Source organism: Octodon degus, unplaced genomic scaffold (assembly GCF_000260255.1).
Source record: "Octodon degus isolate 3935 unplaced genomic scaffold, OctDeg1.0 scaffold00028, whole genome shotgun sequence".
Taxonomy (NCBI): Eukaryota; Metazoa; Chordata; class Mammalia; order Rodentia; family Octodontidae; genus Octodon; species Octodon degus.
The window spans coordinates 8645082-8661834 of NW_004524604.1; the positions used below are offsets into that span (position 1 = coordinate 8645082).

General features: G+C 42.2%; 1 protein-coding gene across 2 annotated transcripts in view; it reads left to right on the forward strand.

Moving 5' to 3' along the window:
• Positions 1-7508, forward strand: part of Siah1 (siah E3 ubiquitin protein ligase 1) — a 32254-nt gene extending 24746 nt beyond the window's left edge. The window contains exons 1-2 of one of the 2 annotated variants that reach the window (XM_004629186.2): positions 3088-3591; positions 5627-7508. In XM_004629186.2, coding sequence (XP_004629243.1) covers positions 3501-3591; positions 5627-6477 — 942 coding nt within the window. In that variant the 5' untranslated portion in view covers positions 3088-3500 and the 3' untranslated portion in view covers positions 6478-7508. Of the gene's footprint in view, positions 1-3087; positions 3592-5626 lie in introns of those variants that run through there. The other variant, XM_023713033.1, reaches the window with a different exon arrangement.
• The last annotated feature ends 9245 nt before the right edge of the window (positions 7509-16753 follow it).

The window sequence follows — 16753 nt, forward strand, 5'->3', positions numbered from 1 at the left end:
TGTTTCTTAGGTAATTTTAGTCACCCTTGGTTACAGTGCCCAGTCATTTTCATTGTATTGTTGTCTCATTTGAAGAACTAGAGCAAGCAAAGAGCATCCCTGGGCTTTCTGGTCTTCACGTAGCCAGTTCTCTACTGCTTCATTCAGCATGACTTCTGACTCAGTTGTATCCTCAAGGTTGCTTTTGTGGCATCATCAGTCACCCCCATATTGCCTGGATTGTGGCATTACTTGTACTACTTCCTTACCGTTTGGTTTGTTGTTATATAGTTATTTGTACCTTGCTTGTATGGTACAAAAAAACCTGTTTTCCCCTAATGTACTGCTTAGGGGGCACTTGGCCTCAACTCTGTGGAGGCTTTCCCACCAGCTCCCTGGTAGACACTGGCTGGGTTTTCAGTCCAACCTTTGTCACCTGGTTAAGGTCTCACTCAGCCTAGTGTAATTTTTTTTGATAGTTGTAATTTTATTGATTACTCCCCTCTATGAAATACAGGTGTTTCTTTTTTTAAAAAATGTATTTAGTTCAGGGTCTTCAGGGTCTCACTATGTAGCTCAGACTTGTAGTGATCTACTGTTTTTAGCTTCCCAAGTGCTGGGATTATAGGCGTGTGCCACCACGCCCAGTTTCAATCACTGTCTCAGTGTGACCTGGGGATGGGGCCGGTGTGGCATGCCGGGGATTAAAACCCGGCCACTGCATTCTGCCTAAGCAGGCGCCTTAGTCTGTTGAGCTGTCTGGCTGGCCATAAATTGAGGTTCTTGCCACGTGTTAGGCACATGCTATTAATACTGAACACACCATCAGCCCTGTAACTTTAGTTTTACATATTTTGTAATTTTTAAAATTAATTTTGGGGAAGTAAAGAAGGGGTTGCAGTATTTACATCTTTTATTTTTTAGTATATGCAAATTTTTTTTTTTTTTTAACTGTTTTTACAGGTCACACTAATAAGTTTTTTCTTTTTCTGGGGGAGGGAGGAATACAGGAGCTTGAACCCAGGGTTTTGCGTGTACCATAAGCCCATGCTATACTATTGAGCTGCATCTCAGCCCTTAGCTTATAGTGATTTTTCCTTTGTCTCTTTTAAAGGAAATATAGCTCAAAGTCATGAGTATCCTGTCACAAATAACAATTTCTTGGTCGTTTTTCTTTATCCCTTTCCCTTTTTCCTGTCCTGCCTTGTGTATAGTCTTCCTGATTTGCCCATGTGTTATTTGTAACTTTCTTTGCAATAAATGGTGTTCCTTTTTCTTATGTGACTGCATTTCCCATTTAAAACTTTTATTTTGTAGATATTTATAAGACGCAACAAATGTGGCCACACAGAATTGAGAATCAAAGTTCATTTATCTTTCTCTACTGTAAGGATGCTAATGTTACAAAGCAACAGTTGAATAGTCTAAAATTACAAAGATAGCCAGGTATAGTGGTACACATCTGTAATCCCAGCATTCAGGAGACTTGAGGTAAGGGTAGTGCCACATGTTTGAGGCCAGCCTGGGCTAAATGGTGAATTCAAGACCAGCCTGAACTACACAGCAAGACCCTATGTCAAAAATAAATGAATACGTAAATAAATAAAGGCTGATTCTGAAATGCTTTGGTTTAGGTAACATCTTTTTAAACTTTATACCAAACTAGGTCTGAGCTGTAGGGCAGATAATTTTGGATTTGGTAGACTTATTTTAGTGAAAGTGATTTTTGTGAAATTTTTACCGCTTTGTAAATTCAGTATAAATAAATATTTTGCACATTGGGAGTTAAGATCTATTGTGCTAAAAGTTGAGTGGTGGTTGATCCCTGGCAGACATGTTGCGTCACCTTTATTAGCTTCAGGCATCTTTGAGAGGGTAGGGTATTCAAGCCCTGTAGTTTTAGGGCTCCAATCAGTGACGTGGGGCAGTTAACTCAGGATTTAAGTAAATACTTAAGTTATCCTGGAATTATACCTGAATTAAATAAATCTCCATCTAGACAAGCCATTTGAGACTGGAAAAATCCAAGTTTTGCAGCTGACCAAGTGATGGAGCCTGTTTATATCTTCAGAACTCTTGTGTTTTTACTGTTTTGATTTGTTGTACAATTAGTGTATGGATTCATTGTTTTGTGCTGGAAGACTTCTTTATAGTCTTGGGGGTTTTAACAGTGAACTGTGGCTTGTGGATAATAGGCCATCACCTGTACTTGTTTTATGCATTTGGATGAATTTCTCTGCCTGCAGTATTTGAAGTCTCTGTGCCCAAGGCCTATCTAAAATAGATTCACATTTTAAAAATACAGGCCATGGTTATTTTACATTTGCGTGGCAGTGTTTGTTTTCAGTTGTATTTCCATTTCCACAGATGTTTTGGATAACCTAATATTAAAATGAAGTTGAGGTGACTGCACACAGTATTAATAGGTGGGAAAGTGATGAGAGCTGCAATTTTGTCTCAAAAGTGGATAATCTGCACCTCCCCACCTGGGCTCCTTAGGACCACTCCTTGCTGCTGTTTGAAGCTGCCTCCTGAACAAGGGTAATGACAGGTTAGATTCTGAATGCGCCCCGCTGACGCAAGGAAAAGCTGAGGCCCATAGGACTTTATGGGGCAAGGGTTATGCTTGTTTAAAAACAAAACAAGCTGCTTCACGTTAACGAGGCTATTTAAGGTGGCTTTCCCAGAATGAGAAAAGAATACAGTCCCAGTTTGGAGGTTGAAATACGAGTTTTTGTGTCTTAAGTGTGTTTACTAATAAGCTCACGGTGTTTTGTTAGCTGAAGGGAGTTTTAAAAAGGCTGCCAGTAGGGGAAGAAGTGGAGGAGGGAGGAGGGAGAAGGAGGTGGTGGTGGTGGTTCTGTGGTTGTAGGATGAACTAGGTGGAATGTTTTTACGCTGTGAAAACACGAATTCACACATTAATTCGGACAGTGTAATCCATGCTAGCAAGAGCTCTGTGTAGCTTTTAGATTGAAACGTTGAGAAATCGACCTACTGAGCCGCGGCTCCACTTAAATTTAGGGAGGGCACACCACCATCGTTAGGCGGAGTGTTGGTTGTAGCCCTGCCCCTCTTTGGTCCCGCCCCGGTGGTGGCCCCGCCTTGGGCGCGGCAGCTCGGGACGCGCAGTTACAGGAGTGGCGGACGACTCAGGCTGTGGCCGCTCCGTAGGGCGCTATCGGGTCTGATCCGAGCCAGCTAAGGATTGCTCAGGGCACCTGGCCGCCCCCGGTTGGCAGGAGCTGGGCAGGACAACTTTTTAGGCTGACGAGACAGGCTCAGCTATGGCTCCCAGTTTTGGAGACACTGGCGAATTTGAGCTCAAGGAGGTGTGGTCGTCTGCTGGAGTTCAAGGCCTTTTTTCTGAGTCTGTAGTGAGGCGGTGATTCTGGGGTGGGAGTGGATGGAAGGAGCCTGGCCTCGCACGCGGATCTGGAAACTACTTAAGCACTGGAGCTGGCCAGAAGGGTCCTGTGGTGTAGATTGCTGTGGGGACACCATGAGCTGCCTGACTTCTCATGACGGGGAAGCCTGCTGTGCCTGCTCTGTACTCCTGGAGGGAAGTCTTGCTCACGTGTCTACCGACGACTAGGACAAGGAAGAGAAAAGGTACTGATTGGAAAGACCCTGCTAAAGACAGAATTGAAAGCAGCAAACCCTAGAGTCTGCTGTGGGGAATGGCTGCGGCCTGAGTGAACGCTTTCAGCTTTGAGGCTGATGGTGAGGTTTCATGTATGCTGTTATACTCAGTAAATCAAAAAATCAGACTTCTCTCAGGCTGGAACTTCTGCAGGGCTGTGCTGTAAGTTCCTCCTGCAAGGCCTGCTGTGCTTTTCCGGTTCAGCCTAGAGCTGGGTTCCGCCTTTGGAACTCAGCTCCATAAGGTTTTGGCATTTGATATCCTGTAACGCCTTCATTCACAAGAAATACTGGCTACACTTGTTCATGCTTCCAGTAGGAATTACAGTTTGCTCTTTAACTGGAAGTTGTACAGATAAAGATACAATGCAGACAAGAACTGTTGATAAATGTTAGGCTTATGTTGCTAGGCCGAGAGATTGGATAGCCGTGTTTTAAATCTCTTTTATGTTAAATATAAACGGAGTGTACTGCCCTTTGATGTGAATACTGTTTGGTTTAGTAATTTGAAAGGTAGATACTTAGACAGTTTTGTGCCCACAGAATCGTTTTTCAGTTTTTGTGCGGGACACATGAAATAGGCATAGATTGAGTTTACAGACAGGGTGATTTGGCAACACTAATAAGCCCATTGTCTTACAGGTGACATAAAATGGATGACTAAGTCTATGTACAAAGAATTTACTGGGAGGGAAATGGGATTACAGGAGAGGTCCATCATAGTCCTTTTGTCAGGATTCCCTGGATTACACATAGCTTCAGATAATGCCAGTTGATCTTGTATTTCTAAATCTGTGTAAGCCACGTAATGGTGAAATTAGGTTAGGATTCTAGGGATGTATGTGGGTTTGATCCCTATGGCCTCACAGATGCAAAACAACTATTACACTTCTCTTTCTCCTGGAGCATTAGAATTTTCTTTTAGTGGCAGAATTAATTTGTGCCCCTCCCGCCCCCATTTAGTTTCTGTTGGTAGCCACTTGAGTAATCTGGAACCCAGAGTGTACTTACTTTCTTTATTAAACATTTAACTTCTTTGCAACAGAATGATGACTGTAATTGAGAGTAAACTTTAAGCTTGGGGCTTCACTTTTGCAGAAATAGGGCTGCAATGTCTTCTTAGACCATCATCTTATTGATCTTTGTTACCTGCAGAGATAGATTCTTGGTGTGTGTGGGGGAACAGCTTGTGTTGTTTCTATTTGATTCATCCTCAGTAGTTTCTTGATTATGTCTTCTAAAAGACATTTATCTGATAAGTGATGGTATTTATCCATTTGATGATTGTTTCAGCAGCACTGGGAAACCCCAGGTTTGCAGGGAATTCATCAACATTGTGTGTGTGTGTGTGTGTGTGTGTGTGTATATATATATGTATATATATAGTGGTTTTATCTATATATATGTAGTGGTTTTATCTTTATTCTTCTACCTTCTGACTCCTTCTTTTCCCTTATGTATCAAGATTTATATAATGGAATGGAAATAGAATAGAGTGAGGTTCTTTCTCTAAACAGTAGATTAACAACTTTAAGGATGGCCCTAGCAGGTCCTTTTCCTGTTATTCCTTGTACCCCATTCCCAAAGTGTATACCTAGAGAAGATACTCCTTGCCAGCAGTCAGGATGTGGTACTTTGGCATATGAACTACACAGGACCTGTAACGCCTTGAAATGTTCAGCAGCTGACTGAGTATTGGAAAGAAATAGAGTTAGAGACTCTCAGGGAGAATAGTCTCCAATCAAAACAGATCTGATTATATTTACAGTACTTATACAGTGTCTTTATTTTATATTTCTCATTGTGTGTAGTTTATCCAAAGATGATAGTACTTTTGAAGGGGCAGATATTAAATATCTGAGACAGTTTGAAAAACAGGTTTAACCAATGTATAACACCTAATTACAAAATGTATTTTCAGTGTAATTTATATTTTTGTCTGATTTTTACAGTTGTAATTATATTTCTTCTGCCGCTTTAATTTTTTAAAAACTTTCTATTACAGAAATGAGCCGTCAGACTGCTACAGCATTACCTACTGGTACCTCCAAGTGTCCACCATCCCAGAGGGTGCCTGCACTGACCGGCACAACTGCATCCAACAATGACTTGGCGAGTCTTTTTGAGTGTCCCGTCTGTTTTGACTATGTGTTACCACCCATTCTTCAATGTCAGAGTGGCCATCTTGTTTGTAGCAACTGTCGTCCAAAGCTCACATGTTGTCCAACTTGCCGGGGCCCGTTGGGATCCATTCGCAACTTGGCTATGGAGAAAGTGGCCAATTCAGTACTATTCCCTTGTAAATATGCCTCTTCTGGATGTGAAATAACTTTGCCACACACAGAGAAAGCAGACCATGAGGAGCTGTGTGAGTTCAGGCCTTATTCCTGCCCATGCCCTGGTGCTTCCTGTAAGTGGCAAGGCTCTCTGGATGCTGTCATGCCTCACCTGATGCACCAGCACAAGTCCATTACCACCCTGCAAGGGGAGGACATCGTTTTCCTCGCGACAGACATTAACCTTCCTGGAGCTGTTGACTGGGTGATGATGCAGTCTTGTTTTGGTTTTCACTTCATGTTGGTCTTGGAGAAACAGGAGAAGTATGATGGTCACCAGCAGTTCTTTGCAATTGTACAGCTGATAGGAACACGCAAGCAAGCTGAAAATTTTGCTTACCGACTTGAGCTAAATGGTCATAGGCGGCGATTGACTTGGGAAGCTACTCCTCGATCTATTCACGAGGGAATTGCAACAGCCATTATGAATAGTGACTGCCTAGTCTTTGACACCAGCATCGCACAGCTGTTTGCAGAAAATGGCAATTTAGGCATCAATGTAACTATTTCCATGTGTTGAAAAGGCAGTCAAATATTTCTGGGCCAGTGTTTAAAACTGTTGCATTCAGTTTCACAGAGATTGAGGCACCCATCTGCCTATCTGGTAGGTGGAAGCTAGACACATGAAGGTAAATAAAAGAGAGGCTTTAAATACAGGAAACAGTTGCATGTAGTAACACTAATATATTTAAAAATAAGTCAACAGTAAACCACTGAAAAAGTATATATATATACACCCAGGATGGGCATCTTTTGTATTAAGAAAGGAAGCATTGTAAAATAATACTGAATTTTGTGTTTGTTGTAGATTGATTGTATTGTTGAAAATTTTGGGTTTCTTTTGTTTTTGGCGCGCATTTGTTTTTCCTTTAACTGAAAGCCATTGGGTGGTCCTGGGCCACCAATTCTCCCCTTTGTGAGTCAACACATAGTGCTGCTGTGGTTCTGTCCCGTGTCCCCTCCCCACATCCCCACCCCCAGTGTGTGAGTGTATTTGCTAATTTTTATTAATTCTAGTTTTTCATTAAATAAATTACTTTCTTTTCTGTAATTCAGGGTTTTCCTCACTTTTTTGTACCTTTTTAAAGTTAGTGTCTTTTGATATGCATAATTGTTTATGGTAAAGTTTGTGTTCAGTACATTCTTTCCTCATTAATCAGTTCACTAGAAAGCTTTTACATTAGGCTATTTGTGAAGATAGGATTCCCTGAAAGGGACCCTGGGAAGAATTATCAAAAGCTACTTAAAACAGCTCATGATAGTCTCTTTCTCATTCTGTCACTGTTTCCATTTGTGTGATACCTTCAGGCTTACTTTTTGAAAGGTTAGGGAATAAATTCTGAGTTACCTAATACTGAAAAACCAGGCTTCTTATTTTTCTTTTCAAATATCTTGGACAAATCACATGTTTAAAATTTGTTCCTGTATTTATCGGTTTTGCAAAAGAAAGTATCATCATCATACACAATATTTGTAATTAAAAATCATTTGTTTAAAAACAGGCAGTTTGCAAAAAATGTTTTTGGTCTTTTATAATTCTCATTAAAAGATTATCTGGCAAATTAAAAAATTTTAATGTGTCTGCTTTAGATCTGAGTTCATGAAGTACAGTCTGCCCGCCTATCTTTTCCAGCAGGATTGTCATCTGAATGGCCTTGAATTCATGTTTCCCAGGCTAGCCTCAAACTCATGGCCAACTTCCTGCCTCAGCTTCCTGAGTGCTGGAATTACACCACCACACCTGGCATTTCTGTTAAAACATTTGCAGGAAAGATTGTTTAATCTCTTTATGTAGAAAGTATTTTTTGGAATTGGTTGAAACATGTGCCTATCTAGCCATAAACGTGGTTGAACCACAGATTTTTTTTTTTTTTTAATGTATTTAGTACAAGGTCTCACTACAGATTGGACTCGTAGTGGTTCTTCTGTTTTCAGCTTCCCAAGCACTGGGATTACAGACGCACAACAGTGTGCCCCAGGGACGGAGCCAGCATAGCACCCCAAGGATCGAACCCTGGTCCCTGTGTCTGCCTAAGCAGGCACTATAATCCACTGAGCTATCTGGCTGGCCCTCAACCACTGATTTATATTCAGGTTATTTTATTAGCATGTGTGTTTAACAAAATCACTTTTACTTATTTAATTTTATGTATTTGGTACAGGGTCTCACTACGTAGCTTAGACTCATAGTGATTCTCGTTTTCAGCCTCCCCAGCGCTGGAATTACAGTTAAGCATCACCATGCCCAGACTTGGTTGCCAGCTCAGCACTCTCTGCGGTGTGGGGCTAGAACAGCATGTAGGATGAAACCTGGTCCTTGCACTTTGCAAAAGCAGGCACTTAGTCTGCTGAGCTATCTCGCTGGCCCTAAAGAAGCTTTTAATGTAATTTTTTTTTTTTTTTTTTTTTTCCCAGTACTGGGGATCGAACTCAGAACATTTCTGTACATTTTCTGATTATATTCTTGGGATTCAGTAAATATTTTTATCCCTTTGGTTCCCAGGACTTTGCAGTGAACTATGTGTATCGTTATTTTTTTTAGATTGGAATTCATTAAGGCACTAAATTGCCCACGCTGGACTTGAACTTTGAATCCTCTTGTCTCAGCTTTCCAGATGCTAGAATTATAGGTGGGGCCATTGTACAAAGTGGAGTTATTTTTATTTTTTATTTATTTTTTTTTTAGTGGAGTTATTTTTAAAGTCATGAATTACTGCTTTTTAGTGGACTCTACACTTAAAGTGGAAATAAGAGGAGTTTGTTTCACTGTAACCTTGGATTTTGCTAATTTGAACAAATTAAGGTAAATCCTGTGTTTGTTTTGCAATTGGAAGGCTTTTCCATATTCTTGGCCTAAGGGGTGACTGACTTTATAGCCACACTTCTTGAGAGTTGATTGATGAGGTTTAACTTTTTGTTTTGTCTTTTTGAGACAGGGTCTTATACGCAGTTCAGGCTGGCCTTGAGCTCATTTTGTAGCCCAGGCTGGTCTCAAACTCAGTGATCCTCCTGCCTCAGCCTCCCAAGTGCTGGGATTATGCCCGGTTGAGGTCGCACTTTTGTTCTTAACTTTTTTCCTTTATAATGAATAGTTTCTATTAATCCTCCTATTCTTTATTTTGGTGGTGTCTTTCAGGAGATCTTATGGGTTAGTCATAGTAATATGCACCCCTTATTTCTGTGAAGTAACATGAGTGAGTAGATTATTAGCTCACACACACACACAGATATACCCACTTCGTGAGTTTAGGACCATCTGCCGTGATGCTAATAGAATTTTACTTCAGATCCATCTTTCCTTTTTCTTCCCTCTCTGTCTGTGTCTCTCTCTCTGTGTCTCTCTCTCTCTGTCTCTCTCTCTTTTTTTTTTTTTTGCAACAGGGTTTCACTATGCAGTTCAGGCTGGCCTCAAACTTGGAAACAATTTTCTTGCCTCAGCCTCCCAAATATTGGGATTACAGGTGTGCGCCACCATGACTGGTTTATTTCAGATTTCTAAGTGGAATAATTAGTGAGTGATCCAAATTGAAACACTGGCTCAAATTTAATATACCTGGTTCCGTTTGGCTACATCCAGTACAGTGGATGAAAGTGACTTGGTAGGTAAGCGGGCAGGCAAAGGGTGTGCACTTAGCAACTAATACTGCAGCCCCTGGTCCAGGCAGAGCAGTACAGAAGACTGTAAAGTGGACTCTCCACTGTGACTGTAAAACACAGGCTTCCTTGGGAATTATTGCTTCTGATGTTAAACCAGGTAGATTATTTATCAAAGAAGTGCACATTTATCCAAATATGACATCCAAACAAAATTGTATCATACTTAAAAGCCCCTGCCAAGCTTTTGTGGCAAGCACTGTGGATTGGGCCTGGGTGTCTGAGATGCCTCTTGTGTGTACTCTGCCTCTTTGCCTGGCTGCCTTGGACAGGTGCTGCAGATCTGCTCATGGGGCCAGAAGATGGCTCACTGCTGTCCAGGGCTTCACTTCACCTGGCACTGTGGCCCCTGGGCTGACTGAACCCCACTTCCTCTCTCTGCAGCTTTCAGCAATTTCTTTGTTGAAGTTAATTTTATTATATGTAATTTTCTTAGTCTGAATATCAATGTAGAATTAATGCAGACTGATATAAAGGGATCCTTGATTTTGTGAATTGCACTTTGACAGGCTTGCACTGTTAGGTAAAGAAAGTTTTAGTCTGAAGGGTTTTTGTTTTCCGTTTCCTAGAAATGTGCTCATAAGAGTTATTTAAATTATTCTATTAAACAATTGGATGATGCTCTTAAGTTCATTAAGTACAGTATGTTCCAAATAAGTGAATTTTTATTGCGATTAAATAAAGCTTTTTAAGAATTAAAACCTTTTGAAACAACTGCCTTAGAACGTTTCAACAGCCATTGATTGGCTTTGGATGTTGCACTTATTTTAATATTTTGTTTCTATTTTATTGCTGCTTTTAAAAAACTTTAACTTTCATTGTATGATACATTTGTTAGTAAAACAAAACAAAACTAGCATTGGCATTGGACCATGAATCATTAAATGGCATGGTGACTGTAGGTCTGGTGTTTCCTTAAACTCAACGTGAAGGAGCTCAAGTACAGATCTTTATGGCCAAAGTAATGTGAGCTTGAACATGTTACTTCATTAGAACAGAACTACTTTACATCTGGTAATCTCAGTTAAGATACAGACTTGGAAAAGGAATTGGCAAAATTAATTTCTCCTTTTTTTGTAGTACACTAAGTCCTTGACTTACGAACAAATTCTGTTCCAGAATTGTAAGTTGGATTCGTTTGTAAGCTGATGAAGGGAGTCTGCATACAGTACATCTGTGAAAGTCAGGGATGTACTATCCTGAGGACTGATTCTAGACCCTTACACTGAGCTATATCCTTAGCCCCCTTTTCTTCTTTTTCTTTGAGAGAGGGTCTCACTAAGTTAGTAAGTGGCCTAGGTTAGGTATAAACTTGTGGTCCTGGAGCTTCAGCCTTCCAGATGTGTGTCCTCATGCATGACTAAAAACACTATGTGGCTAAGAGTCAAGACTTTTAGTATCCTATACTTCATTTTAGTAGTTCATAAAGAAAAAAATTTAAATCCTTTTTACCCTCAGAGGCTATCTGACATGGGTTGATTGTGTTCAAGCGTCAGTCACCTGGCCCCAGAACACTTTCCACATGGGAGTCAGAGTCCTCTGTCTCATGTAGTCATCACATGTCCTTGGAGATGACACTGGAAGTGAAACCCACTTGTGTTCCCACTACTAGGAGGAGAGTTGTGGTGTAACAAGAATGTACCCTTTGGTGCTGGGGTCCCCGGGGCCTCAGGAATGCTAAGCATAGCTTCTGCCAAGCTACACCCCCAGCCCAGAAGGTAGAACCTGACTGGAGTCAGGAAAAGAGAAAGGAAGGATTATATTTATGGGACACCTAAGCATGTAAACTCCCTGTCTTAGTTCCTTTTCTTATTGCTGAGGCAAAATACTGGACTCCTAAAGTTAAAGGGCAGTCCATAGTTGGCTGGCTCCAAGGCAGGGTGGCATAGCAGAGAAGAAAGTATGGCAGGCAGAAGACTGCAAAAGCAACTGCACTACAAATTCAGCAAGAGGATGAGAGCAGCTTCTTTCTGCCTCTTTTATACTCTATCCAGGCTACTTGGCGTAGGGTGGGTGCTAAACATACCAGTGAACTGATTTAGTAACTACACACTTAAAAATATTTATTTGTTACAGGATCTCACTACACAGTTGAGACTTGTAGTAATCCTCTGTCTCAGCCTCTCCAGTGTTGGGAATACAGATATGCACCACCATGCTTGGTTTTGGGGCCAGCATGGCATTCCAGAATTCCAGGGCTGGCAAGGCATGTGGTACTGGGGATTGAACTAAGGTCCTTGTGCTTGCCAGGCAGGTGCTTAGACCGCTGAGGTATCTTCCCACCCCTAGTAACCACACATTCTTATTCCCAGTATCACACACCACAGATGTAGCCATTTCTGAAAAGCCTTATTTATGACTGCATGAGGCTTTAGGGGGTCTTCTGGACAGAAGCTGTAACATTCTACCCTGGGCTTTTCAAAGACTCATGCACATCCCTTTATGTAAAAGGCATTTAGTCCACCTCAGAGTTGCCAAAGTCCTAACAGTTGGAACATTGCTGAAAAGTCCAAGTGCAAAGGCTCCTCTGAGGTTTAAGACAAAACTTATCTGCAAGCCACTGTATAATTGAAAAGAAAAACACTTTCAACATATAATGGCAAAAGGTACAAACAGGGATAAAAAAGAATGGGACCAAAGCAAGTCCAGAATCCAGCAAGGCAGACATTAAGTCCTGTAGGTCCATGTGCAGCATCCAAGACAATGTGGCAAGACGTAAACTCCAAAGGGCTTGGGTGGCTCCACCACTCCTGCACTTCTGGCGTTATGGCTCCCATGGCTGTCTTGGGCCTGCTCTGCTCTCTTCTAGTTTGCCTCAGATGATCCATATTCCTGAGTTCTCCAACATTCTGGGGTCTCTACCTTCAGCTTCACTCATAGCTTCACACATTGCTCACTCAGAGGCATACTGCTTGGCCTCCCAGGCCTTCTGTCCCAGCAGATCTTTCATTCTGCATGCACTTAAAATAAGCACCACATGGATGACGCCAAGGCCTATGGCCAGCTGGAGTAGTAGCCAGCCTGCCTTCTCTCTCAGCTAAGGGGTCAGGTACCTGGATCACTGAACACTCAACTAAATCCCAAGAAGCAGCTTCTGTAAGCTACTGCCGTTCTGAAACATGGTGCATTCTCAAAGCAGTCTCACTTCTTCAATTTTGAGTCTGCAAAAGGTGGAGTCCTGCTTCTTGTGATGCCCTCAGGCCAACTTTTCTATTCTGTTTTTTCAGCAACCAAGATCTCTGCTCTATGAAGTCTACAGCTTTATTGGAGCTTCCTTTCTTGCCAAATTCAATATTTTAAATCATTCTGCTGGCCTTTTTGCTCTTGATTTTTACCTCCTGAGTCTGGTCTTTACCAGCAGGATTTCTAGCATAATTCTGATCTGAGCTCTGACCAGACTCCCATCAGCTATAGCCTCAGGTGTTCCAGGGCTGCTTGTTCAGCTGGCATCTGTGAACTTTCCCTAATCCCACAAGTCAGTCCCAAAGGCTCCTGAACTACATGGGCAGGTGGAGACACAGCAACCACCCCATTTCTCTGCTACCAAATTCCCTATCAGACTTTACTGGAGAACACAGAGAATACAAGATACACAAATACATAAGAATTTACAGATTGGCTTACAATGGCTAGAGTTGGGTGTGGAAGAGTGCAAAAGGACTCTGTGAACCATAGGATACAGCCAAAGGAATGGAGCTTGGTGTAGCATCCTCGAGTCCTATCGGGAGGTTGAAGAGTCAGTGCTGGAGGCTGGAGAGTCTATGCTGGAAGCCAGGATATGACATCCAAAGTGAAACTGAAGACAGGAGCTTCTCTGGAGAAACAGAAGCAGTTCTTCATTTCCAGTGACAATCCTTTGTAGGGCAGGTCTTCCATACCCAGAGCTTTGCTGAGCCAATTTAGTTGGGTGTTTCTTACTCAAGTTGAAATAATCAACTATCACACTCCCATTTGGTTTGAAGAACATTTCAGGAATATTTAATATTCACAATTAACTATAGCCACAGATTTAACAACTGATACTACATATTTTAGGGACAATCACTTCCACAGGCGGTATTGGTCACAGAATGTACAGGTAGGTAATCAAGTATCTTGAGGATTTCTGTCTGTGATAAGAGGTTTATAGAAATCAGTAAGTGGCTAGAGCCAAGTAAAAATCTGAATGTCTCTGGCAGTCAACACAGAAACAATAACCAAGGCATTTCAAGCTTGAAGAGTGTCTAAAGCCCGTGTATAAGCAAGCAGAATGCTTAGTGAAGCACACAGTCCGAAGGCCTTACTCTAGGCCAGTGGTGGTGAACTTTTAGAACTTTCAATAACAAACAGCCAGTTACAGCACCCTATACAATTAAAATTTTTGGTGTTAGCATTTTCAGTCGAAAATCTGGCTGTGATACAGGAAGGTCTTAGGGTAACATTTTGAAAAAACCATGCTAAAAAATGTGAACATCTTTTGTTATTAGGGAAATGTGAATGGAGTACTATGTCACACTTGGGGTGATTATCAAAACACTGCTGGCAAGGGTGGAAGGACACCAGTGCTAAGATGGAAGGCAGCGAGCTTCCATCATCTCAGGCACTTGTGCAGCTATCAAGATGCTCAAGAACGGAGAGCTGGTTTCCCCCAGCTCCAGAGGGTCCAAGATCAGGACTGCGCTGAGGGCCTGCTCTCTGCTGAGGTGCTGCCACCCCAACAATGACACAATGGAAGGGTACTAAATCCACTCTTAAGGGTGAGCCCTTAGGTCTTGTTTCCTAAAGACACCCATGTCTTTTTAGTGTTAAAAACTATTAGTTGTACAGATATGGGATAAAATGTTTTGATATGGGTGTACATAATGTTTAAATCAAGCTAATTAAAATAGCTGTCCTCTCCCATGCATGTGTTTGTACTGCCTCCTTCACTGTACCATGTGGTGACTGAGATGAGCACGTGAGTTTGGGGATATTCAGGCCACAGTGTGTAATATCCAACAACTGCGAGGTATTTGCACCCACATGTTCATAGTAGTGTTATTCACAAAAATGACCAGGAGAGGAACGGATAAACAAAATGTGGTGTGGAGCAGTATTGAGCCTAAAAAGAAATTAAATTCTGATGCACACTACATGGATAAACTGACATTTGCAGAGTGAGACGGACCAGACACAAAAGGACTGTTCTGTGACTCCGCTTACAGGAAACCTTTGGAATAACACATTCCTAAGTCTGAAAGGAGAACAGCGGTTACCAGGGCCTAGGGTGGGGGGATGAGGAGGGGGATGAGGAGTCATTCTCTTTGTGGTACAGAAGAAACCGACTTTGGGATGGGGAAACAATTAGGTGTGGGCAGTGGCAACAGCATGAATGTTAGCGATGCTCCCAGATGTGCCTTAGACACTTAAAAGTGGCCAATTTACATACATTTTGCCTGAAGAGGTGAAAAATGCTCAAAATTGAAAAATACATCTTTCTCACCAATAAATCAAAGACATTGCTAGAGAATTGAAGGTCATATTGCTGAATATCACACACAGGAAGGGAAGACTGCAGTGATTTTTCTTAGGATGGTCCTTGCAAAGGAGAGATGTTTAAAATGGCTCAGAGGATTCTCTTGTGCAGCTTACAGACAAGGGAGAGAGGCATGGTCAGGATCAGAGAAAGAATACAGAGAAGCCTAAATTTAAAAAAAATAAAAAAGTTCTTCATACAGGCCTGTATTCCCAGCACTCAGGAGGATGAGGTAGGAGGAATACACTGTAAGTTCGAGGCCAGCCTTGGCTACAGTGAATTGAAAGCCCGCCTGCATGACATAGTGAGACATTGTCAAAAAACAAAAAACAAAAACTTAACAAAAATGTTTCCTGTAACCACCTCACTGGGTGGAAGGAACAAGGCAGAGCAGCTGAGGGATGGATTAGCTCCCTCTGGTTGCTGAAGGCAGGTTAACAGGCCTAGTTTCTTATTCATTTTTAAATATTTTTTTTTGTGTTTTAGTAAGGTTCTACAGGGTCTTACTACATAGATCGGACTTGTAATGATCTGCCAGGATTCAGCTTCCCAAGAGCTGGGATTATAGGTGTGCGCCATCATGCCCAGGCTCAGTCGCAGTCTCAGTGCACCCCCGGGGCAGGGCCAGCACTGCAGGCAGGGATCTAGCCCCCGGCCCCTGTGTCTGCCTAAGCAGGCACTTTAATCTGCTGAGATATTTGGCTAGCCAACAGGTCTAGTTTCTATCTTGCACTCCTATGTAAGGTGACTAAAAAGAAATGGCAAAATTATAGTACCTAGGAAGAGACAACGGAATGCTTTGAATGTTCTGATGTTCTTCCCTTCTGTCCCCTAACTAGTTCTCTGCCTGGACTTTCCCTGCAGAGCAGTCAGGATTTTCCTAGCAGGCCTGACCCAGTGTGTTGGGGAACTTGCCGACCTTCTCTTAGCCAGGAAACCCTAAAATATCCTTTCATACTTGCCCTTCATGTTGTAGCACTGTATAGATTCTGACTCTGAGAGTTCATTCCTGGCTGGAATAATAATGTAGTTTCTGAACCTGGCTTAGTCTTCATGACAACTGAATTTGGTACTATTTGATTTTCCAAACTAGAGAACCAAGATGTTGGAAGCCACATAGCTCCTGAGTAGGGGAAGGCTTAGTAGCCATCCTACCCCTTGGGTGAGTGGCAGGAGGGGAGGGAGGAATCAGCAGTCAGGCTGCCTCCCTGCAGGCCCAGACTTCCGGGCTTGACTTGCCATGCCATCCTGTACCAGTTACGTCCAGTGCTACTTTGTTATGTGCCTGGAGGCGCAGGCCTCATCCAGATGGTTCATGTCAACACTTTATTTCTCCCAAGGATGGTAGCTCTGTTTCTGTATTTGCTAACTTCCCCTCTAGTGGACTGGTTCCAGGCCCAGTAAAGTCTACTTCTGAATCTGCAGTAATGGTCTCTACCAGCAGTTCTGCAGGCTGGCTTTGCAAGGGAATTACCCGAGGGCTTCTTTAGGCGGCCTTCTGCTCCCTCCCCCAGGTCTGATCTAGGCCTGTGGCACCTGAGGCTGTACACTTCTCCATGCTGACTGGTGCTCCAGAAGCTTCTATGCCTTGCAGAACTATTGTTGTTCAGCTTTCCATGGATGCTAATGATTCCACTGAAAACATGAA